General features: G+C 44.8%; 1 protein-coding gene across 1 annotated transcript in view; it reads right to left on the reverse strand.

Annotated features, from left to right (window-relative positions):
- LOC144828070 (adhesion G protein-coupled receptor E1-like) overlaps window positions 1-25,076 on the reverse strand; it is a 230,359-nt gene that overhangs the window by 92,502 nt on the left and 112,781 nt on the right. The window contains exons 4-5 of the mRNA XM_078686206.1: window positions 8,653-8,838; window positions 8,094-8,288 (exon numbers count right to left, since the gene is read on the reverse strand). Of these exons, the coding sequence (XP_078542332.1) occupies window positions 8,094-8,288; window positions 8,653-8,838 (381 nt within the window). The remainder of the gene's footprint in view (window positions 1-8,093; window positions 8,289-8,652; window positions 8,839-25,076) is intronic.

Below are 25,076 nucleotides of genomic sequence, written 5' to 3' on the forward strand. Positions count from 1 at the left end.
TTCCCATTCCTCTTTGGTTATACAGCAAGTAATTCCGTCACCAGGGTCCTCGGTCAAGAAAGGTTTCTTTACCAAAGCCCAGAATTTGGTGCTGCTATTCAAAGTAGAGGGGTCAAGCAATTCCTCCCACGCCTCTTTCTTCAATAGCTCCTTACGGGAGATAGTAATAGCCTTATATTCCTTTCTACAGAGTTTGACAACCTCCCGATCCCTCGGGGAAGCTGACAAAGCAAGCCTCAGCTTGCGAGCAGCTACAGTGCAATCATGGCTAAACCATCTCGGCCCTACTTTTGTGTGAGTTTTATTAGGAACAGATAGGAACGCTGACACCTTCTCCGCTATATTTTGATAAGCCTCTAGAACCATTTTAGGTTCACCTCCCCCGTTAATACAAACGTCAATGTCCTCTGCACACCCTTCAGAGATGTTTTTATAGAGTGCATCTGCTGAGTCAATTGACCATTTTAACCGCCTCCTCCCATCTGTTGTGCCCAGACATCCTTGAACAGTATTTTTGGGACCACTTTTCCCCCAAGGACAGTTCAAACAGATTGTGACAGGATTATGGTCACTAAATTCACTAGGGAGGATACAAAAAGAATCTACAAAAGTTTGCATACTCCTCGAGACAAGAATGTGGTCAATGAAGGTGCCCCTACCATGTCCCTTAAAAGTAGGGATATCAAAACAGTATGAAGGATCCTTTAAAGACATAGCCAAAGAGAGGTCAAGGTCATTCATTAGGTCATTACACATTTCCCCCTCTAAGGTGTGCTCCATATGCAGACAATCTGCGCGCGCACAGATCATTTCCGGTAAACATTTGTGCAAAGGATCGACACATGGATGCAGATTAAAATCCCCCAAAATCATGAGGTTATGGCCCACTTTTTCCATAAAATTAGAGACAAAGGAATTAAGAACATGAATATGTTTCGGACCTGCACTATCAAGAGCAGCATTGTAAAAATTCACCAGTCCCACAAGAACATTACCACCAGATAGAATTAGTCCCATGACCCCTGTATGCTGAGCTTCCAATCTCCGTACTACACACGGTAACAGTATGGAGACAAAGACTGCAAGTCCCCCCTTGGGCCTTCCCCGCACTGAAGGCAAGGCCGGCACAAAGAAGGCCCTATACACTTCTAAGAACAGATTACAGCCCAGCTCCCAGGTCTCTTGGAGACAAATGATAGAAAACTGCTTGATGTAAGTAACCCAGTTTATATCAGACATTTTGGCCGCAAGACCAGCAATATTCCAGGAGACAGCTAGGATTCCTGAAGTTCTACCCACCGGGTTCAAAGAATTTGTAATTTCACCTGAAGCCCTAGTAATCTGAGCCGCAGGTGCCCCCAGTCAGTCACACTGCTCAAGACCGGATAACATTTCAAATCTATTCTGTGTATTTACATTCGACCCATGGTGAAAATGGCCGTTACTTGAACTCCTATTATGAGTTCTAATGGGCCCACCAGACCCACAAGAATTAGTAACAAGAATTAGTAACATTATAAAAGAACTGAGACTCCTGCACAGGAGTATAAGGTTCAAGCCCCCGCCTGGTTAAATTCTGTTGTGATATAGGTTTACACAGATGCGCATAAAAATAACCCAAGGGACGTACACAAATACTATTCGTGTTATATACCAATGCAGAAGCTCTCAAAAGGATAGTTGCCACATGCTGGGGGTGTTTAAAATTTACGACTATACAGTCCCCTACCCCAGTCTTTTTAGATGGCCCTACCCAATTTACACGTCTTACTGTCATAATTTGTTCCGAGTATGACACAGGGAACCCACAATTTTTGTTGAGCCAAGATACAGTCTTATTTTTCAAAGAAGATTGGGATTCGTCAAAAGGTGATGCTGGGTGTGTCCCGCAAGGAGGCACATTAGTTAATACAGCCACAAACGGAGCACAATCTGGAGGTAAATTAAGATATCGATTGTACCTCGGGGGTCTAGGCGCTCTATTATTTGTTTGTTTTGTAGGTGGTATCAGAGGAGCCGCTGCCGCAGGGGTGTCTGGGCGAATCAAAGTTTCAGAACCAGTAACCACTGCAAGAGCAGCATTCCCCCTTGCCTTATTACATATATCATTAATGTCGGCAGGTTCTCTACCATTCCCCCCAGAGTGTACACTTCCACTAGAGGAAACACCATTCTTTGCTGATAACAGACCACCCAGCCTTGTCACTTCCTTAGCTAGGTTATCTATCTTACTCGTTAATGGTTTAATAAGCTCCTCCATTTTAGTTGTCAAAGAAGCTTCTAGATTTTTTATAAGTGAAGCTAAAAAATCAGGGATTATGCTTACACCATTATCATTACCAACATTGTTAGTGCCCGTAAAAACAAAAGGGGTAGGTATTACAGGGCTAAAAATAGCCTTACCATCCTTTTTCTTTTTTGACTTATCTTGCTTCCCAATTACCTTTTGAGACAGTGTTCTACAAGTTCTTATGGCCCTAGTTTCTGCATTGTTCTTGTTTGTTTGAGGGAAAGGACAAATTACATTAGAGTTTTTCGCCTATTGATCCTTTTACCCCTTGTTTTTAATTCACACATCTTTTGATTTTTGCACTGCACTCGATCCCATCTTTATCATTTGTTCATGGGTACCTTAGCGATTGATGGTGCGACCCAACTGAGTAAGGGCGATGGATGGGTCTCATTGATCAAGAGACATACCACCCCATTTTTGGATGACCAAATGAGAACACTTGATCTACATACCTATTTGATGGGATTTCAACACATCTCTGTACGGGTCTTACCAACAATCTCAGTAGGTCCTTCGACAGGTTTGCCCTGGCACACATTCTGATATAGAGACTTATGTAGCTCTATTAGCGCCTAACTCACTTATGTAGGAGTTTTGCAGCAGCTCGGAGTACTTGAAGCTCCGTTATAGACCCCCGGTTCTTTTGTTGTTAGGATTACAGTTAGGGGGATACGAACTGGGCAGGTCTTTAAATTTCCCTCAGACCCTTCTTCAATTGTTTGTGTTTTACAGAACTGATTATGACATTTTTGGCCCGGCAGAGCTGTTGAAGATTCTACATTAGTTAAAGATTACCTAGCATGACTTTGTTTCATCAAGTACCTTTTCTGATGATTGGGACTTCGAGACTGTTAATAATATGATGTCAGACTTAGAAATGTCTGCAAAATTTACAAATCATGAATACTTAGAAAGTTCATCAGATTATGAACAAATGTATTGTTATAATCACTATGGTCATCATTTCTTGCACAAATCTGCAAATCCTAGAAATGTATTAACTTATAACCAATGGGAACATTGTCTTACGCCACCAAAGGGTAGCTCAAAAACCATTTATGCCAAATGTCCATACTTTTCAGGTTTTAAGGTTTCAAACCCAGAATCATTTAACTTTAAAAATGTTAATAGGACCGGAATGAAAAGTATGTTGACAAATACCAAGCAAATTTTATTCTGCGCCCTTTTATGCTCAGCTGTCTTCATTAAGTTTTGACTTTTGGAAGGACAACATTGAGACAAAAACTGTCTGGGGCACAAAAGACTGGCAAGTGCAGGGATTGGAAGTTTTATTTAGAGCCTGCATTATCCCAGAACAAATAATGTTTTTGAATGACGATGTCCAACAGACATCTTGTCTTGGGTTAGCCAAGATCAAGGAGTTAAACAAACCGTTCATACCTACACCTACACCTGATAGCAGTAACACTTTAGAGGGGGTGGTTGACATACATACTATTCTGCATCACAACAGAACAGATCCAGTTTGGAAAAAATGGTTAATCTGGCCCTCAGACACAAACAACTGTCAAGATAGTTTCCTGAATAAAACACGGGGGTACACATTCACTAGGCAAGATCCAAGACATGTTCAGAGACAGCATCCAGGAACATTATCAACATACAGTGTAGGGAAACTGTGCCTTGAGTGGCTACATAGATCTACACTAAGGGATGTAAAACTACACTTATCTTTATTGAAAGATGGCGTTGATCTGAGGGACTTCTTGCAAGGACCTACTAAACCGCGTCATAAACATTTTATCTACGCTGGTATCTATGCCATGTATAATGAAGCATGGAAGATTACGCAAGCAGAGACTGCAGAATGAATACCAGAAATTGATTGTATTCATTTAGAGAAATCTCTGTCTGTAGTTGACAATGGGTTAACAAATCCAGGATATATTCTTTGGACAGCATAGTATCCTCTGCCATAGACATAATGGAACAGGACTTGGTTATGTTGCAACATGGTCAGTCGCAACTACAATCTATAATTGTATTAGGCTGGACGTTACAAAACCTACGTTCAGTCTATGTGCCTTGGCATTTAATCAATACTACATCACTGTTTTCAGAATTCAATTTCACTGATAAACAGATCAAACTGGCACAGAGGGGAGAAGACTATACGGTGCTGAGCATTGAAAAACTGAACAGATTGCCATTTACATTCGCTGAAAGACCAGCAATTGAATGGATAATACACAGTACAATCACTCTGCCTGTTACAATTTTCCATTTTCAGCATTGCTTAAAACATATACCAGCAAGCATATATGAAAGGTTGGGTAAGGAATACATCAAGACATCCGGGGAATTACCATACACACACAGATGTTGGAGTGGGGGTAAAGAAGTGTTTCTTAGTGGTAAAAATTGTGAAAACGCACTAAGCGGCTCTCTCCTTTGTCAGGGTATTAATTTACACGGGCCTGCGACGGTTCCACTAACAATTTATCCTGCAACCTGAAAGGTTCACCAGCTGCCGTAATTGATCAAATTTTTAGGCAACTTTCTAATGGAAGATACATTATGTTGAATGATCACAGCTGCTGTGGTATGTTGCCAGGTTTAGCCTATCTCGTAACTGTGTCAGCCAGGGTCACTTGCTGTATGCAAGTATTGTTTCCAAAAACCAAGACAGACCAGGAGTCCCCGTTATGGCCTTCACTGAACATCTCTTCTATACGAATTGATACTTTGAGTATAATGAAAGCCATTCTTTTACAGAAAACTGTGCCATTGACCTCGGCCAAAGAGACCTATGATCCGCAAGTCGCAATGACTTCTGTATAGATTCACACCCTATTAACTACAAACTGCCCTGTACATTTCCCCGAAATGTTAGGTCTTATCTTAAACATGTCTGATACAATTGGTATTGTACATGTATTTAAGATGATTGTTTTGGGACAGTTAGCACCTTTTGAAGCAGTCCTAGGAATATTTCCAAACTTCGTGCATTCTGTGTTTGGCGGACTGCCTCTCATTTTGGGACTCGCATCCGGGGTGCTATTTTTTCTCCTACTGCTTCGATATGGCAAGCCAAGTCACCAGCGATACCCAGTTCACTGTGGGGAACACTCTACTGGTGATGAAGTGTCGTGAGCGCATAGCCCAAATTTTGGGATTAACTCATTTAAGGGAATTGAATACCACATGGTTTATGTCATTCCGGCCAATCTGGCAAGATTGCATCTTACCTGTTCTACGATGCTTGCTATGCGGAGAAGAATGCATGTTAGACATCTGTCTCACACTCCCATCAGTCATGCCAACTGATGTTGATACTTTGCTTGGACCAGTGACAGCTCATGCACTGTGTTGTCCCCAGCGGCTACCAATTCTTATGACGGCATTCATTGAGATCTCCCAGATGCAAAATGCTGACGGTGAGGTACGAGAGGAAAGCAGCATACAGGTACCATCTAATTCAAACATTGCTAATGCGACCAACGCAGATGGCGATGCTACACATCTATGTGCAATTATTCTTCTTAACAAGGTAATCCAACTTCACCTACAATGGTAGATGAATTATTTCAGACTTTAAAGATTTGATGTTTTCTCCAAACAATAACACTGACTTTTGATTTGGCACGCAGTGTTCTGAGAGACTTTGAATTCGACCTTCATTTTTCAAAACAAAGTTTCTAACTTTGGAACTCTATTTTTCTATGATCAAGCTTTTGTTTTTCCAAATTTGTATTTTATAATTTGTTGGGCACAAAGTAATCTGCTTAAAGTAGAACTATTCATAGAGAACTAGAAATTCTTTGAAAAACCTAAGAGAGAATATTTGACCTTGTCCACAATCAGTTTAATTTATGCCAAGAAATGGTCTCGCCTTTTTTCTTCTGTATTTAACAGCCATTTCATAAATGTATTTTTTGTGATTCATTCGGATAGTATTTTCAAATGTCATCTATATGCTTTGAATGAAACATTGCTTTAAATGCCTACAGCACATATGCTTTTCATGTACAACCAGTACCAATGCATTTTCATGTAGTTTGGGTGGGTTTTTAACACATCATGTTTAGATATGTTTTATGTGTTTATAACTTAGTAATGTTGTGCATAAGAAAGTGGAGTGGGTGTTGTGTGGCGTTTTAAGCTCTGAGTGAATTTTCCCGATTCATGCCCTTAAATAGGTACAATTCACATCGCCCTTATATAGGCATAGAAATCAAGCCCTTATTTAGGCATAGCCCATGCTACCCAAATACAGGCATGGCTACTTCCAACCATACCAAACCTCACAACGATTTCTTGGAAAACCAGCTTAAGCAGTCAGGGACTTCCCCTTGTTGAATATTGATTTGTCCAAGAACTCAGTTACTTTACAAAGAACAACTATTCCCTAGGGGTTCTTTCCTGACGTTCATATGCCCGACTTTACGTCAAACTATGGCATTCCTAAACACCTTCAAGTTATAAATATACCTTCACTTGCTATAGCAAACTACGGTGATTCGGAGCAGATCAAAAGCCTACTTGCCGGACGCAGCTCGCTACAGCAAGTGCAGAAGGAAGCCAACTCTCCAGATTACGCACTGATCAGGAAGCTGCCTTTTTCCTGCCGAGAATCCTGCTCCAGTGTTTCCGGCTCCGCTTTTGGGAAATCTATTCCCGAGAAAGAGATACAAGACCTCCTTCATTCTAAACCAAGGTATGGAGCTGATTAGAACCTGGAGAAACCTTTGGTAGATGCTTGGCAAACAACTAAACCTATGCTACACAATATTTACTTCTTCCCTCGTACTAGACTTAGGTTAGGCACATGGGGTAGGCATATTTTAGAAGCACCAGTTGAGTATTTTAGTCAATGTTATTTATGTATGTATTTTTATATGGCTTAGAACCCCTACAATGCTCTTACAGTATTATTTTATAATACTGTTCTCGCTGTTCGCATTATACTTTGCAGTCTGCATAACGATTGTAGCAGTACACTTCTCTTGCATGAGAAAGAAGACTGTTCAATAAACCCTTTTATTGAAAACACCCGTCTCTCTATTTCTCTGCAAACTCTGTAGAAACGAAGCATGCACGATTGACTGAGTGAAATACTTATCTATTGTTTCCGCAACTCTGAGAGATATATTCTTATTCTTGGGAAACAAAGTTGTCATGTTTATGCGGTTGTCAGAAACTAATTCCATCTTGTGTATTCGAGAATGTTTCTAGTGACCTCTGAGTTAGCTGGCACACACACAATTAAGTTTAGTATATTCGATAGAGACCTAATTGACCTCAGTCCTACGGCAAATCTATAGGATATATTATTCCAATGCGCAGAGCCTATGGAATATAGGAACTACACTACAGGATGATGGGAAGAGTGCTGAATTTAAGAATTATTGTAGCTGATTCATACCAGAATTTATTAGCATAGAAGTAGTACTCCTGTAATACTAGTTTACATATACTTACATACCTCTGTGAATTACTCCCAAAACCTCTAAAATTGGAATCAACTGTGATTATTCAGAGAGTTTTTCATGTACAATTACTACAAACAGAAGGGACTTCATCCTTGCTACACTTTTATTAATAAGGAGTTGGACATTTCAGGACCATTTCAGAAAGCCATGTATCAGTCCCTACTCAGGTAGTAATACTTCCTATACTCATAGTGCTTTTGCAAAATGACCCACAGTGCGAGTTTGGATTAAACTGGGAAGTAAGAACAGGAAATCTCACTTAAGTGGATGTGTGGGTAGGAATTTATTTAGGGAGTGTAGTTTAAGATAGCGGTGTGAATTCTAGAACATTCTGAGAAATTCCTTACCCTATTGCTTGTCCTGTCCATTCCAGTGAGCAGCAGAAGCTCTGCCAGGAAGAGGCAGATACAGAGCTGCAAATGCATGGGAGTGCTCGTGTTACGGCTGGAACTGCAGAAGAGGAAGGTGAGGATAGCAAGGCTGAGGCACAGCAGAGAGAATGTAAGCCCAACATGGGTAAGGACCTGCAAAGGAAAATGATCCTGTACAAAAAAATCAAAAACACACATGATTAAGTTGATTTATGCTATTCCAAGACATATGTAATGAATTCTTTTGTTAAGGCGAGCCAAAATGTGGCACTACCTTCCAATGACCACCAGGTCCTACATCAATTACATCAAGTCTAATTATGTATTCAATGTATTACTCCTTTGGGGCAGGAGAATTAGTAAACTCCCTACTCTCTACTTGGTGGTGAATCCTTTGTTAGCTTCTATAATAAGGCACATTATTCAGTTACTCCCGTCAAAGGAATAGACATTCATAGGTTCCTTACCACTGGATAAGTTGCACAGAAAGACCCTCCCTCTGAATCCCTCCTGAATGGGTTATTGATCTTTTCACCTGGACTTGGGCGTCTTCTATTTCCTGAATAGCCATGATTATAGCAAAGCTTGATAGGTGGGTGCAGCTGCATTCTGTGTGAGTCCGGTTAGTGTTACTTAGTGTACAGCCTTGGCGGGACCAGCTCCCTTCTCCCTCTGTTGAATTCCAGAAAACGCAGATCACGACATGACTGCTACTCTTTTCCTATTAAAAGTGAAAAATGCAAATCAAAATGTAGTAATGCAATTGATTATGAAAAAATAGGTGGCATTCTAAGGTTGATGTGGAAATTGTTACATACAAGAGCCATTGTCTTAGCAGAATTTCCCTCTATGAGATTAATAATGGGAATTTCAAGGATACAGTGGGATCACTCAACAAACATAATTGATCTTGTGGGGCCCTTTTAGGTTAGAACTTTCAGGTATGCCCACTGAAGATCTTCAACTTTCAGAAAAAAGTTTTACAGCTGGAAGTAGATTTTTTTGAATGCAATGAACCCCAATATTTTCACCTTTGGTAGTTTCTCGCAAGTTTGCAGCAGAGCAGGTTCTGGTCCCAATCTACTACATTCCAGGGAGTAAGATTGACATTTTGATTTCCTACTATTTTTATGGACAGCCTTGTGGTTTTCTTATAACATTTCATCCTTACATCAATTAATCGCCATGTATGTGGCATTTCGCTCATGACATGACTCTCTATTAACTAACCTGGTTTGGTTGCTTAAGGTGCTTTGTTTCTTAAATGTATGTTTGTTTTATCTAATTGTTGCACATAACCGCAAGCATTTCTCAGAGGAAAAGCTTGCTGGTTGACCCAGGCTTCCAAGGGTAAGTCAGGAAGTGTTCATAGAAATATGTTTATGTTTAGGGCTGAACAGCAAAACACACAAGGTGATGGACGGGATGTTGCACATTGGCAAAACATTCACCCCCAGTCATAGATCTGGGTATAATCCATCGTTATTTTGCTCACCAGGCCACCCCAATGCAGACATGGCCATATGCAAATCAGTCTTGACACTGTGCCTCATGGGAACAGTCCAGACCGAACTGCCAAGCCATGTCTTCCCTGGACCGGAATCAAGCATCCTAGGACCGGTTTCTAGCTATCAGCCGTCTTCAGTCAGGATAGCTTGACTCCAGTGGCGCAGTGAGCACGGGACCCACGTCTGGGCATACCCTTCCCACATAGGGTGAACAACAAAACACACAAGGTGATGGACGGAATGTTGCACATTGGCAAAACATTCACTCGCAGTCATGGATCTGGGTTTAATCCATCGTTATTTTGCTCACCAGGCCACTCCAGTTCAGACATGGCCATATGCAAATCAGTCTTGACCCTGTGCCTCATGGGAACAGTCCAGACCGAACTGCCAAGCCATGTGTTCCCTGGACCGGAATCAAGCATCCTAGGACCGGCTTCTAGCTATCAGCCGTCTTCAGCCAGGATTGCTTGATTCCAGTGGTGCAGGGCTCACATTACTTGGGCTTGTGTACAGCAACACAGTTCACTCACGAATGGGCACAGCTTTATCATCACACATCTAAATTATACTGAACAGACTTTGTAGAAATAATCTTGCCTCATTACCAAGATTTTCAAAGCCTGCAAATAAGTATCCTGCACAATATGGGTCTTCTGACCTAAAAACACATGCATTTATACAAGGTTGCACAGCCTACTCAACCATACATGACACAACACATATTGAAACATTCTAGGGAACCTTATCAAGAACGGCGTCAAAATTATCGCCACCTTAGCAGCAGAAAGCTGCTGCTAAAGCGGCGATAATGGGCTTGATGATATGCCCTGGAGAATTCCAATAGAAGCTCATGTTCACACCAGAACATGGACTTCTACTGGAATTCTCAAAGGCATATTATCAAGCCCATTATCGCCGCTTTAGCTGCAGTTTTCTACCGCTAAAGCGGCGTTCATTTTTAATGCCGTTCTTGATAATATGCCCCCCTGTTTTTTCTCATTTAATGATGTCAGCTGCAATTAAAGAGAGAACAGCTGTGGTAACCTTACACTCCCATACATTACATTCTTTATGAGATTGTTGGAATGGGAGCATGCTTGGGTGGATGCTATATCAATGCATTTGTGGTGATGCAGAATTTTGTGGTCAATGGCCTAAGATCTTCTAAACACAACAAAATTCAGTGTACCTATACATATTGAATGTTGTCCAACTGAAGTAGTATTTACTGATGTAAAGTTCAGCAGAGAAAGTGCAGGGTACATTACATAGAAACAAACAGAGGTTATGTGGGTTTTCAACAGATGGTACCACATAAGGGAGTCAAGAAGCATTGCACATGCAGGAGATGATAATAGGGCAGTGTAGACTGTAACCATGGAGGACAGCAGCTTCCAGGGTCAGTTCCAATACAAGCTGTCCCGGCCACCAGATGGCTGACTTGATTTCTAGGTCTGAAAGGGCAGAGCACTATAAACAGTATATAGTAAAGGGTGTGTCTGGCACCCTCAGCTGTTTTGACTCTTGCACTTGATGCTTTTGTTCGCAACCCTATCTCCATACCCTCACCTTTGTTGTTTTATCCCTTTATCAGTTCCCTTAGTTTCCCCCCTACCTGCTCCCTGGATTTACCCTTGTTTTTGTCTTAGACAGATCACAGATTTTTGACTCCACTACAGTTTTTCATGCACCTCTTTTCCTCCCTTGTGATTAGGCCTGACTATCTGGAGACAACTTGCTAAGAATCACCCCTGTTTGGCTTTGGTGATTGGGACTCTATCGTACAGTACAGAGGTGTGACTATCACCTTAAGGCAAGTTTAGTGGTTTGCCTGGTGCTAGTTACAATGACACTGCCTCACTCAGCAATAAGCCGCTCAAGGTTCTGACCACAAATTTTCCTATTCTAGAGTTCTGTACAGTTACTTAAATACATAATGGTCCTTGTTTTGTTCATCTTGGCAGTGAGTTACAGTATGCCTCTGCATCGCTGTGCCACCCCATGCCTCATCCGGTCCAGGCCAGAGGCATCCTGCTGGAAACAAGGGTCTTGCTGTCTCTCTCTCGCTTCACCCTTTCCCGCTCTACCCCTATGTTCCTCTGAATACTTGTACAGGGAATGGGATCGCTTCTAAAAGGAGAAGGTGGGATTATCCACACAATCCCTCAAGCCGAGGGTCATGACAGGTAACCACTGTTTTATATGCTCATTAAAATCATGTGAAAAAGAAGTAAATCTAGGGACCTATTCAATAAGGTAAATTCAGTTCTAAATATAGGTGTACTACTGATCATCCCCAATTTGGTAGGGGGTGTACAGGAAAAGGTTTCTCAATGGCATTGGATCCCTCAACATTTTCAACAGGGACTGTACCTCTCTAAGTGAGAAAGTCGCAGTGTTTCTACGCAACCTGTACCTGTTTTTGAAGAAGAAATGTTTCTACTGCTGTTGCCTCATCTTATGAAACAACAAAGGTTCCATTGCACTTGCATAGAAAGCTCAATAAATCAGGGACTATTTTACAAAATTTGATTTTAGATATACATAGGGGCAGCTTTGCAAACATTTTGCACTGTTTGTGTCACAAACGTGATTTTGGATTTACTTTCCAGCCTAAAACTTGTGTTGTGCTGGAAAGTTGCCTGAAAATAATCCAATAATAGTTTGGTCTGCCCTGTTCCCATGATGCACTGGGCCAGGGACAGACTAATTTGCATATAGCCAGGTTCTGAACTGGGATGGCGCAGTGAGCTAAAAAACGGTGATGGATCAAGCCCTGATCTGTTGACTGGGTAGAAGTGTTCTGATTAACTCAGATACTCTGTCCATCACCACCCCCTTTTTGAAATATTTTGGCCACCACAAGTGTGGAAGGGTATGCTCAGACATGAGTCCCTTGCTCACTGCACCATCAGGATTCAAGCAAGCCGGGCCGAAGACGGCTGTAATGCCAGAAACCGGTCCCCGGAAGCTTGTTTCCTTTCCAGTGAAGAATTGGCTTGGTAGTTTGGTCTGCCCTGTTCCCATGATGCACTGGGCCAGGGACAGACTAATTTGCATATAGCCAGGTTCTGAACTGGGATGGTGCAGTGAGCTAAAAAACGGTGATGGATCAAGCCCTGATCTGTTGACTGGGTAGGAGTGTTCTGATTAACTCAGATACTCTGTCCATCACCACCCCCTTTTTGAAATATTTTGGCCACCACAAGTGTGGAAGGGTATGCTCAGACATGAGTCCGTTGCTCACTGCACCATCAGGATTCAAGCAAGCCGGGCCGAAGACGGCTGTAATGCCAGAAACCGGTCCCCGGAAGCTTGTTTCCTTTCCAGTGAAGAATTGGCTTGGTAGTTTGGTCTGCCCTGTTCCCATGATGCACTGGGCCAGGGACAGACTAATTTGCATATAGCCAGGTTCTGAACTGGGATGGTGCAGTGAGCTAAAAAACGGTGATGGATCAAGCCCTGATCTGTTGACTGGGTAGGAGTGTTCTGATTAACTCAGATACTCTGTCCATCACCACCCCCTTTTTGAAATATTTTGGCCACCACAAGTGTGGAAGGGTATGCTCAGACATGAGTCCCTTGCTCACTGCACCATCAGGATTCAAGCAAGCCGGGCCGAAGACGGCTGTAATGCCAGTAACGGGTCCCCGGAAGCTTGTTTCCTTTCCAGTGAAGAATTGGCTTGGTAGTTTGGTCTGCCTTGTTCCCATGATGCACTGGGCCAGGGACAGACTAATTTGCATATAGCCAGGTTCTGAACTGGGATGGTGCAGTGAGCTAAAAAACGGTGATGGATCAAGCCCTGATCTGTTGACTGGGTAGGAGTGTTCTGATTAACTCAGATACTCTGTCCATCACCACCCCCTTTTTGAAATATTTTGGCCACCACAAGTGTGGAAGGGTATGCTCAGACATGAGTCCCTTGCTCACTGCACCATCAGGATTCAAGCAAGCCGAGCCGAAGACGGCTGTAATGCCAGAAACCGGTCCCCGGAAGCTTGTTTCCTTTCCAGTGAAGAATTGGCTTGGTAGTTTGGTCTGCCCTGCTCCCATGATGCATTGGGCCAGGGACAGACTAATTTGCATATAGCCAGGTTCTGAACTGGGATGGTGCAGTGAGCTAAAAAACGGTGATGGATCAAGCCCTGATCTGTTGACTGGGTAGGAGTGTTCTGATTAACTCAGATACTCTGTCCATCACCACCTCCTTTTTAAAATATTTTGGCCACCACAAGTGTGGAAGGGTATGCTCAGACATGAGTCCCTTGCTCACTGCACCATCAGGATTCAAGCAAGCCGGGCCGAAGACGGCTGTAATGCCAGAAACCGGTCCCCGGAAGCTTGTTTCCTTTCCAGTGAAGAATTGGCTTGGTAGTTTGGTCTGCCCTGTTCCCATGATGCACTGGGCCAGGGACAGACTAATTTGCATATAGCCAGGTTCTGAACTGGGATGGTGCAGTGAGCTAAAAAACGGTGATGGATCAAGCCCTGATCTGTTGACTGGGTAGGAGTGTTCTGATTAACTCAGATACTCTGTCCATCACCACCCCCTTTTTGAAATATTTTGGCCACCACAAGTGTGGAAGGGTATGCTCAGACATGAGTCCCTTGCTCACTGCACCATCAGGATTCAAGCAAGCCGGGCCGAAGACGGCTGTAATGCCAGAAACCGTTCCCCGGAAGCTTGTTTCCTTTCCAGTGAAGAATTGGCTTGGTAGTTTGGTCTGCCCTGTTCCCATGATGCACTTGGCCAGGGACAGACTAATTTGCATATAGCCAGGTTCTGAACTGGGATGGTGCAGTGAGCTAAAAAACGGTGATGGATCAAGCCCTGATCTGTTGACTGGGTAGGAGTGTTCTGATTAACTCAGATACTCTGTCCATCACCACCCCCTTTTTGAAATATTTTGGCCACCACAAGTGTGGAAGGGTATGCTCAGACATGAGTCCCTTGCTCACTGCACCATCAGGATTCAAGCAAGCCGGGACGAAGACGGCTGTAATGCCAGAAACCGGTCCCCGGAAGCTTGTTTCCTTTCCAGTGAAGAATTGGCTTGGTAGTTTGGTCCGCCCTGTTCCCATGATGCACTGGGCCAGGGACAGACTCATTTGCATATAGCCAGGTTCTGAACTGGGATGGTGCACTGAGCTAAAAAACAGTGATGGATCAAGCCCTGATCTGTTGACTGGGTAGGAGTGTTCTGATTAACTCAGATACTCTGTCCATCACCACCCCCTTTTTGAAATATTTTGGCCACCACAAGTGTGGAAGGGTATGCTCAGACATGAGTCCCTTGCTCACTGCACCATCAGGATTCAAGCAAGCCGGGCCGAAGACGGCTGTAATGCCAGAAACCGGTCCCCGGAAGCTTGTTTCCTTTCCAGTGAAGAATTGGCTTGGTAGTTTGGTCTGCCCTGTTCCCATGATGCACTGGGCCAGGGACAGACTAAGTTGCATATAGCCAAGTTCTGAACTGGGATGGTGCAGTGAGCTAAAAAACGGTGATGGATCAAGCCCTGATCTGTTGACTGGGTAGGAGTGTTCTGATTAACTCAGATACTCTGTCCATCACCACCTCCTTTTTGAAATATTTTGGCCACCACAAGTGTGGAAGGGTATGCTCCGACATGAGTCCCTTGCTCACTGCACCATCAGGATTCAAGCAAGCCGGGCCGAAGACGGCTGTAATGCCAGAAACCGGTCCCCGGAAGCTTGTTTCCTTTCCAGTGAAGAATTGGCTTGGTAGTTTGGTCTGCCCTGTTCCCATGATGCACTGGGCCAGGGACAGACTAATTTGCATATAGCCAGGTTCTGAACTGGGATGGTGCAGTGAGCTAAAAAACGGTGATGGATCAAGCCCTGATCTGGGCTGCTGTCAATCGACCGAGGGATACCGTGTGTGCCTGCACGTTGGCGGTCACCCTTACCGCTTGCCGAGGAGAAGAACTGGTCGCCTCTGTCCCGCCTGATGAGTTCTCCCGCCGCCGCGCTGGTGTCAACTGCGGGCGGAGCGAGGAGAAACTCGCTTTCCCAGGGGCCTCCATACCGGCGCACCTGGAACGCGTCACACTCTAGCGCCAGGAGGCGCTACTAAGGAGGGGCTCGCCCGGCCAATTGTGGCTGCTGTCAATCGACCGAGGGATACTGTGTGTGCCTGCACGTTGGCGGTCACCCTTACCGCTTGCCGAGGAGAAGAACTGGTCGCCTCTGTCCCGCCTGACGAGTTCTCCCGCCGCCGCGCTGGTGTCAACTGCGGGCGGAGCGAGGAGAAACTCGCTTTCCCAGGGGCCTCCATACCGGCGCACCTGGAACGCGTCACACTCTAGCGCCAGGAGGCGCTACTAAGGAGGGGCTCGCCCGGCCAATTGTGGCTGCTGTCAATCGACCGAGGGATACTGTGTGTGCCTGCACGTTGGCGGTCACCCTTACCGCTTGCCGAGGAGAAGAACTGGTCGCCTCTGTCCCGCCTGACGAGTTCTCCCGCCGCCGCGCTGGTGTCAACTGCGGGCGGAGCGAGGAGAAACTCGCTTTCCCAGGGGCCTCCATACCGGCGCACCTGGAACGCGTCACACTCTAGCGCCAGGAGGCGCTACTAAGGAGGGGCTCGCCCGGCCAATTGTGGCTGCTGTCAATCGACCGAGGGATACTGTGTGTGCCTGCACGTTGGCGGTCACCCTTACCGCTTGCTGAGGAGAAGAACTGGTCGCCTCTGTCCCGCCTGACGAGTTCTCCCGCCGCCGCGCTGGTGTCAACTGCGGGCGGAGCGAGGAGAATCTCGCTTTCCCAGGGGCCTCCATACCGGCGCACCTGGAACGCATCACACTCTAGCGCCAGGAGGCGCTACTAAGGAGGGGCTCGCCCACAACGCGGGACGCGAGCGGGACGCCCAGGGCGAAGCCCGGGCAAAGGGCGGGCCCTCTACGGCCCTCATTGGCCAGAAGAGGCTGGGCTGGGCCAGTGGTCCTGGCATAAGGATTACGTAAGTCACTGTTTCTGTTTTGTATCTACTTTGCCATTACCTCTCATCACTGAATGGCAACTGCGGCTACAAGCCCTGCTTTAGTGGGGTTGGACAAAAACATTACTAATCGAACACTGGACGATTACTTTCTCAAACCAGCCGTAGAAGGTAACAAGGAGCTCATGTTAGCTGAGAGGAGGGCAGACCGCCGTCGCTCTATTGAGCGTATCAAAAACAGAACCTTCTCAGAACCTATAATGTCTGTTTCTTTGGTCGACGATCTGATTAGCCCCTCAGCAGACAACATCTCACTGACTCCCAGTGTACCCTTGCTCCTTCAAGAATGTTTAGCTCCGGCAGTGTCACCCACCCAAACCCAACTAACCACTCCAACAGTGACCAATGCCCTTATTAACACTCCTAAGATCCTGATATCTCCTACAATAAGGCCTGGTAAAGTTGTAAGAGGCAAAAACCCGAGGCTAGTGACTCTAAAAATGCATGGGCCCCCTCCACCTAAAAGAAGAAGGAAAACAACAACTGTGAATAAGCCCAAAATAAGTCACACCGAGTTTGGTAAAAAGATGAACACTGTTATTATAACACCAACGGGAGCTCCTGACATCAATCAAGCCATAACAGTCAGTTCTACTCCCCCGACATCTCCAGCTCAAGTAACTACAGAATCAGACATTACCCACATCCAGATGGAGGAGGATTCGCAATCCGCCACCCCCAAGTCACTTTTGGACAATATTGAATTGATTATACGTAGCTATATGCTTGCATTGGCAGAAAGATTTAAGGGGATGGAGCTAAGACTAGGTAAAATTGAGGGGGACCTGACTGTGTTAGGGAATTTTGTACGTTCACAAGGACAACCTAAAGTACAACACCAACAAGTCACTACAACAACTCAATCCCTCCTAAAAAATACTGTGGGTCTTACACTTTCTAAACCCAGTACAAGCAATAGCCAGGCAGCTGTAGCAACCCCAGCTGCCTCTAATCCCCTAAATGTGGCCCCGAAAGCACATGGTGGCAATATCTGTAATAATTCTTTATCAACAGCCCCATCTGCTGCTCGGGGTAGACCTACTACTTTAATACCACCCAGTAACACAACCACTATTCCATCCAGGGAACCTAGTACTCTCCCGGATAGACTCCCTAGACCTGAAGGGAAGGAGAATAATTGGGGTAGAGGGGGCCAGCCTAGGATACCACCTACAGAACTCCCTCCAGAAGCATTACCGTATGTGGTTATACTTACCGGGGTCCCGGAACTGCCTAATGGTAAACGAGAGGGATACTCACAATTAAAAAATAAAATAACGCATCGGCTCTCTCTCTATAGACCTAAACCCATTGCGATAAATGGAGAGATAGTCCATGTCCGGCGCCTGTCTTGGTTGGGGGGTAGAGCGAAGGACATCGGCGGCGACGTCGTGGTTATAAACTTTAGAGACAGAAAAGCTGTATATCATATCTTGAACTGGCCATACAGCAATGAAAAGAATTGTATAGTACCACGCCCCCTGACGTACTTTTACCCCAGATCTACTGTCTTCCCCCCACAACACCTTAATAACAATATCTTCACCACTTCCCAACTCCTTAACGTTGAGTCTGCTTTGAATCCTGCATACATGTACCAACCGGCCCCATCATCAGTCATACATGGGTGGAACACTATACCTTTTCATCATAAAACAGGCCTAAATGGGAATATGTCAAATTTGTTACCATTTACGCCCTTAGAGCTCTCTAACAGGTTTGAGGCCTTTAGCGGCCTGGAGGATTGTGACTGATGTTTAAGGAGTGCAGAAGCTATGGGGGGTGGGGAAAGTGCTTCATGTCCCACAAGGTTACCTGTGAAGCTGGGGCGTCGTCGCAGTGAAAAAGATGCATACACTGCTTTAAAAACTGTTAATAAAAATAGTAGTTCCCCTAAAGTACCTTTTACAGTGTTCTCTGGGGAAACTGAGGTGCCTTCAATACTACTACAAGATACAAGGCCAGTAAATGGTGACACCGAAAGTGGCGCCGACAAGACAGAAAGCACAGCAGGTAACTACGAAAACCACCCCAGTACACTACTGTTAACTATGGATTCCCCATCCAAAATCGAGAACTCTCATATCCAGCACGGGGCATTTGTCCCTATATCTGAGCATAGGGAGTCAATTGCAATGAGCACCACGGGTTTGGCGGCAGCAGGCGTAGTGTTGCCTACCCCAACATCTACCCCATTTACTAGAGAGCCTGTCATTTGCCCTGCACCCGAAGACTGTGTAAATTTTAATCTCATGGAATATCGCAGGCTTGGCAAATAAGTTACGAGACCCAGTATGGCTAACATTCATCAGAAAATTTAGCATAGTGTGCCTTCAAGAAACTTGGATAGAGAATAAAAACGTCCATATCGAGGGTTTTCTAAGCTTTATCAACCCAGCGGTTGCTTCGACTAGGGGCAGAGCCAAGGGTGGCTTGGCCATTTTCATTAACCTAGGCCTGCGCTGCAATATAAGCAACTGCCACAATGTTAATTTGAATATACAGAAGATTGACATAAAAAATGGTAAGAATGTGCTGACACTGGTTAACTTTTATAACGCTAATAGTAGTAATGAAGTTTGTAACATTGCCTCCCTAATTGATATATTGAGCAAAAATGTTCACACTGTATCACGGTATTTGTTGATAGCAGGCGACTTTATTGTCCAACCATGTGGTAACCCAGCTAGTACGCCAATGGGGTCCTTAGGGTGTAATATTGAGGAAGGTTTTCACTTCTCCCATAGTAGGGGCGGTAAGAATTTAAACGACTTAGTGAATGAATACAACTTGACTGTAGCCATGTCGTTGGTCCCCGATGCAAAAATCTTTGACACCCCAACCTTTAAAGGACATGGGCAGGGATCCTTCATTGATCATATATTAATATCCCCAGATGTTGTTTATTGGGTCTCGCACTTTACTATCCTCACTAGTGTATACAGTGATCATAATCCCCTTCTCTTAAACTTGGGTGGACCATTATTAGCTAAACGACAGCCACGCACCGACCATGGTACGCTAAGGTGCGTAAATGGCAGGCGTCGCATTAGATGGTCAATGATAAATCAAGATACCCTGTATACTAAAATAACCAGCGCATGTGAAGAGGAGCTGTCTGTTTGCTTATCGTCTGTATCAACCCCCGCGAACATTTTGTCCAGGTTCGAGGGGCTGGTCACCAAAATTGGCTCCATGCTCACAGCGCCTACAAAGGGACTTAGTGAGAATAATTCCAAATGGTTTGATTATAACTGCTCAAAGGCAAGTAGGGTTTTGAAACACGCACTAAAAACCAAACCCAGAGATTGTGACTTGATAAAAAATCTCCGTATGGCCTATAGGAAAGCCATAGCTATCAGAAAAAAGGAAATTAAGGCTAACGTTATTGAATCCCTTTTAGACCCTTCAGTGTTGGGGAACAGCAGCAAGTTTTGGCAAATAATTAACAAACCTTTGTTTGACAACCCAAACGACACAGCCCTTGGAACAAACATCCCAGAGGGGAAGTGGGTGTCCCATTTCAGCACAATTTTTAAGAGTAATGAGCACCGGGTAGACCACGATGTTTTATCTTCAACTGTGACTCCACTGTGTTTCACAGTACAAGAGACTGCTAGGGGAATACAGGGTCTAACCATCAACAAGGCCCCAGGCCCGGATGGTTTGCCGCCGGACCTGTTTAAGTCCAGCATCCCTTTCTGGGCTCCGGTTCTCACGGCTGTAATAAATGCAGCAGTGACAACTGGATGCCCAAGTATTTGGGGTCTCTCGACTATAGTCCCCATTTTTAAGAAGGGCGATCGCAGCAGCCCGTTATGTTACAGGCCAATCTCTTTAATAAATTCAGTAGTTAAAGTGGTGGGGGGTGTAATTCTTAACAGGTTATCTACTTGGGCTAAAGATAATAACATCCTTTCACCCATACAATACGGGTTCAGACCAGGCCACTCGACCATTACGCAGTGCCTGAACCTATACCTTATCCTAAGCAAGTATACACTGGCGAGACAAGGCACTGTCTACATGGCATTTATGGACCTGTCGTCCGCATTTGACTGTGTAGACAGAAGCCTATTATGGGCTGCTTTGTTGAGAATGGGTGTAGAGAGGAACCTTGTCAACTTCCTCGCTGATCTGCATACAGATACCAGAGCGAACGTCCGTTACTCCCAAGACCTTAATGTAACGGACGAATTCAAAATAAATCGGGGTGTCCGACAAGGCTGCATCTTGGCCCCATTTTTATTTAACCTGTATATTAATGAACTGGAGGAATTTCTTCTTAACGTAGAAGCAGATTACCCCTTAGTTGAGCGCAAAGGGGTACCTGTATTACTCTACGCAGACGATGCTGTTCTTATTTCTAGAACAGCAATCGGCCTCCAGAAACTATTAAACTCCTTCCACAAATTCATGGAGTCACGTGGCTTAAGCATAAATAATACCAAGTCCTACGCTATGAAAGCAGGTAAGGGTGTTTTGAAAACTGATCATTTCAGTATAAATGGGGAGAAAATTCCATCAACCAACTCCTTCTCTTACCTCGGGGTCCTGCTAGATCACAAATTATCATGGGGCCCAGCAGTCTCCAAGAAGAAGGGAGAAACAATAAGGGTCAACGCGGCCATTCTTGGCTTTGCAAAAAAAATCGGCAATTGCCCGATGGTCGCATCGCTTAAATTGTACCAGGCAAAAAGCGTGGCCGTTGCCTGCTATGGGAGTGAGCTCTGGGGCTATCGCAAGATTAAAGACCTAGAGATCACAGAAAATAACTTCCTAAAAAAGATTCTGAGACTCCCCAGGGGCATTGGGAACTACTCGGTACACGAGGAGCTGGGGATCCCCTACTTAGGTGACAGAATAGCAGTAAGCCCTGTTATATGTTGGTTGAATTGCTGGCTGAACAACGACATTCCATTAACACATGCTCTACTGAAAGAAGCCTTACAGCTAGATGGGAGGTTTAAAGTACCGTGGGTGAAGTACATAAAGGACAGCCTAACGGCAATCGATCGACAGGATCTGTTCTATGCCCCAAACTTAATTACAAAATCTGATGTGAGCTCGGTTAAGAATGCTATACTACTGTTAAGAGGTACTGACAGAGAAGAGGTTGAGATACAGAAGGTCAGTGTTAGGAAACACCTATTATTAAAAACTTGCTTGCAAATGGAACCTTACCTGACATGGCCTATGTCAAGCTATGAACGATTTCTGTTAACAAGGTTCCGCTTTGACCTCTATCATCTTCTACTGGCAGTCCCAAGTGGGGCTCAACGGGGCGAAGTGTTGCCAGCTTGTGGCTGCGACGGAAAGTCTCCTCAAGATCTGGCACACTTCCTTTTTATCTGCCCCTATTACTCCACCCCACGGAAATTATACCTTAAACCGTGCCTTAAAAAGTTGAGTTTCACACAAATTAAACCTGCACTTTATTACTTACAACTACTGAATAGCGATTGCACTTTATTTGTATGTAACTTTCTTAAAAAAGCCATCTGCTTTAGGAAAAGCATGGATGGCTAACCACGCTGCAAAAATTTTAGGTGATTTTTAAGATTACAGTTATTTATATTTTTAATTATATATTGCCCATGCTCATACTGTCTGATATATTGTACTGTAACTGTGTCATTATCTGTCATTTGAATTTAATTGTTTGTAATGTTTTTTATTTATTATGTGCTTATAAATTGTACTTTTATGATTGTAAAATCTACAATCGAATAAAGATTCTGAACTTGAACATATAGCCAGGTTCTGAACTGGGATGGTGCAGTGAGCTAAAAAACGGTGATGGATCAAGCCCTGATCTGTTGACTGGGTAGGAGTGTTCTGATTAACTCAGATACTCTGTCCATCACCACCCCCTTTTTGAAATATTTTGGCCACCACAAGTGTGGAAGGGTATGCTCAGACATGAGTCCCTTGCTCACTGCACCATCAGGATTCAAGCAAGCCGGGCCGAAGACGGCTGTAATGCCAGAAACCGGTCCCCGGAAGCTTGTTTCCTTTCCAGTGAAGAATTGGCTTGGTAGTTTGGTCTGCCCTGTTCCCATGATGCACTGGGCCAGGGACAGACTAATTTGCATATAGCCAGGTTCTGAACTGGGATGGTGCAGTGAGCTAAAAAACGGTGATGGATCAAGCCCTGATCTGTTGACTGGGTAGGAGTGTTCTGATTAACTCAGATACTCTGTCCATCACCACCCCCTTTTTGAAATATTTTGGCCACCACAAGTGTGGAAGGGTATGCTCAGACATGAGTCCCTTGCTCACTGCCCCATCAGGATTCAAGCAAGCCGGGCCGAAGACGGCTGTAATGCCAGAAACCGCTCCCCGGAAGCTTGTTTCCTTTCCAGTGAAGAATTGGCTTGGTAGTTTGGTCTGCCCTGTTCCCATGATGCACTGGGCCAGGGACAGACTAATTTGCATATAGCCAGGTTCTGAACTGGGATGGTGCAGTGAGCTAAAAAACGGTGATGGACCAAGCCCTGATCTGTTGACTGGGTAGGAGTGTTCTGATTAACTCAGATACTCTGTCCATCACCAGCCCCTTTTTGAAATATTTTGGCCACCACAAGTGTGGAAGGGTATGCTCAGACATGAGTCCCTTGCTCACTGCACCATCAGGATTCAAGCAAGCCGGGCCGAAGACGGCTGTAATGCCAGAAACCGGTCCCCGGAAGCTTGTTTCCTTTCCAGTGAAGAATTGGCTTGGTAGTTTGGTCTGCCCTGTTCCCATGATGCACTGGGCCAGGGACAGACTAATTTGCATATAGCCAGGTTCTGAACTGGGATGGTGCAGTGAGCTAAAAAACGGTGATGGATCAAGCCCTGATCTGTTGACTGGGTAGGAGTGTTCTGATTAACTCAGATACTCTGTCCATCACCACCCCCTTTTTGAAATATTTTGGCCACCACAAGTGTGGAAGGGTATGCTCAGACATGAGTCCCTTGCTCACTGCACCATCAGGATTCAAGCAAGCCGGGCCGAAGACGGCTGTAATGCCAGAAACCGGTCCCCGGAAGCTTGTTTCCTTTCCAGTGAAGAATTGGCTTGGTAGTTTGGTCTGCCCTGTTCCCATGATGCACTGGGCCAGGGACAGACTAATTTGCATATAGCCAGGTTCTGAACTGGGATGGTGCAGTGAGCTAAAAAACGGTGATGGATCAAGCCCTGATCTGTTGACTGGGTAGGAGTGTTCTGATTAACTCAGATACTCTGTCCATCACCACCCCCTTTTTGAAATATTTTGGCCACCACAAGTGTGGAAGGGTATGCTCAGACATGAGTCCCTTGCTCACTGCACCATCAGGATTCAAGCAAGCCGGGCCGAAGACGGCTGTAATGCCAGAAACCAGTCCCCGGAAGCTTGTTTCCTTTCCAGTGAAGAATTGGCTTGGTAGTTTGGTCTGCCCTGTTCCCATGATGCACTGGGCCAGGGACAGACTAATTTGCATATAGCCAGGTTCTGAACTGGGATGGTGCAGTGAGCTAAAAAACGGTGATGGATCAAGCCCTGATCTGTTGACTGGGTAGGAGTGTTCTGATTAACTCAGATACTCTGTCCATCACCACCCCCTTTTTGAAATATTTTGGCCACCACAAGTGTGGAAGGGTATGCTCAGACATGAGTCCCTTGCTCACTGCACCATCAGGATTCAAGCAAGCCGGGCCGAAGACGGCTGTAATACCAGAAACCGGTCCCCGGAAGCTTGTTTCCTTTCCAGTGAAGAATTGGCTTGGTAGTTTGGTCTGCCCTGTTCCCATGATGCACTGGGCCAGGGACAGACTAATTTGCATATAGCCAGGTTCTGAACTGGGATGGTGCACTGAGCTAAAAAACGGTGATGGATCAAGCCCTGATCTGTTGACTGGGTAGGAGTGTTCTGATTAACTCAGATACTCTGTCCATCACCACCCCCTTTTTGAAATATAATGAAAATAATCCAAAGCAACACAAAGCAGTACAAAGCACTGCTTTGCGTTACTTTGCATTGGGGGTACATTGGCGTTCCTGTTAACCACCCATGGTTTTTGACACAAAACCCTATCTACTAACAATCCTAGACGGGTAGACAGGGATTTACACCCAAAAATAACTTTACGTGAAAGCAGGCGTTAAAAATGAGCATGCTTTTATTTCTCCTAAATGTTCCCTATTTGCTTGTGTGGTGCACAGTACACCACACATCCAGCGTGGGAAAGGTTTTTATGCTCTCTAGGTGTAGTTTTTTACATTGGAAGGAAAGCCTTTCAGTACAACACCTATGCTAAACACACTCAGACTTCTTTGCATTATGGCGCTAAGGTGTATGTGTAGCGCTCGGCAGTCTAATTGTGTGCCAGCGCTAAAGAGAGAGCAGCAGAGTGCCATATCTTAGTAGATATGACACTTTCCTGCTCTCTTCCTGTTATG

This window comes from Lissotriton helveticus, chromosome 4_1 (genome assembly GCF_964261635.1).
Source record: "Lissotriton helveticus chromosome 4_1, aLisHel1.1, whole genome shotgun sequence".
In the NCBI taxonomy this organism is placed as follows: Eukaryota; Metazoa; Chordata; class Amphibia; order Caudata; family Salamandridae; genus Lissotriton; species Lissotriton helveticus.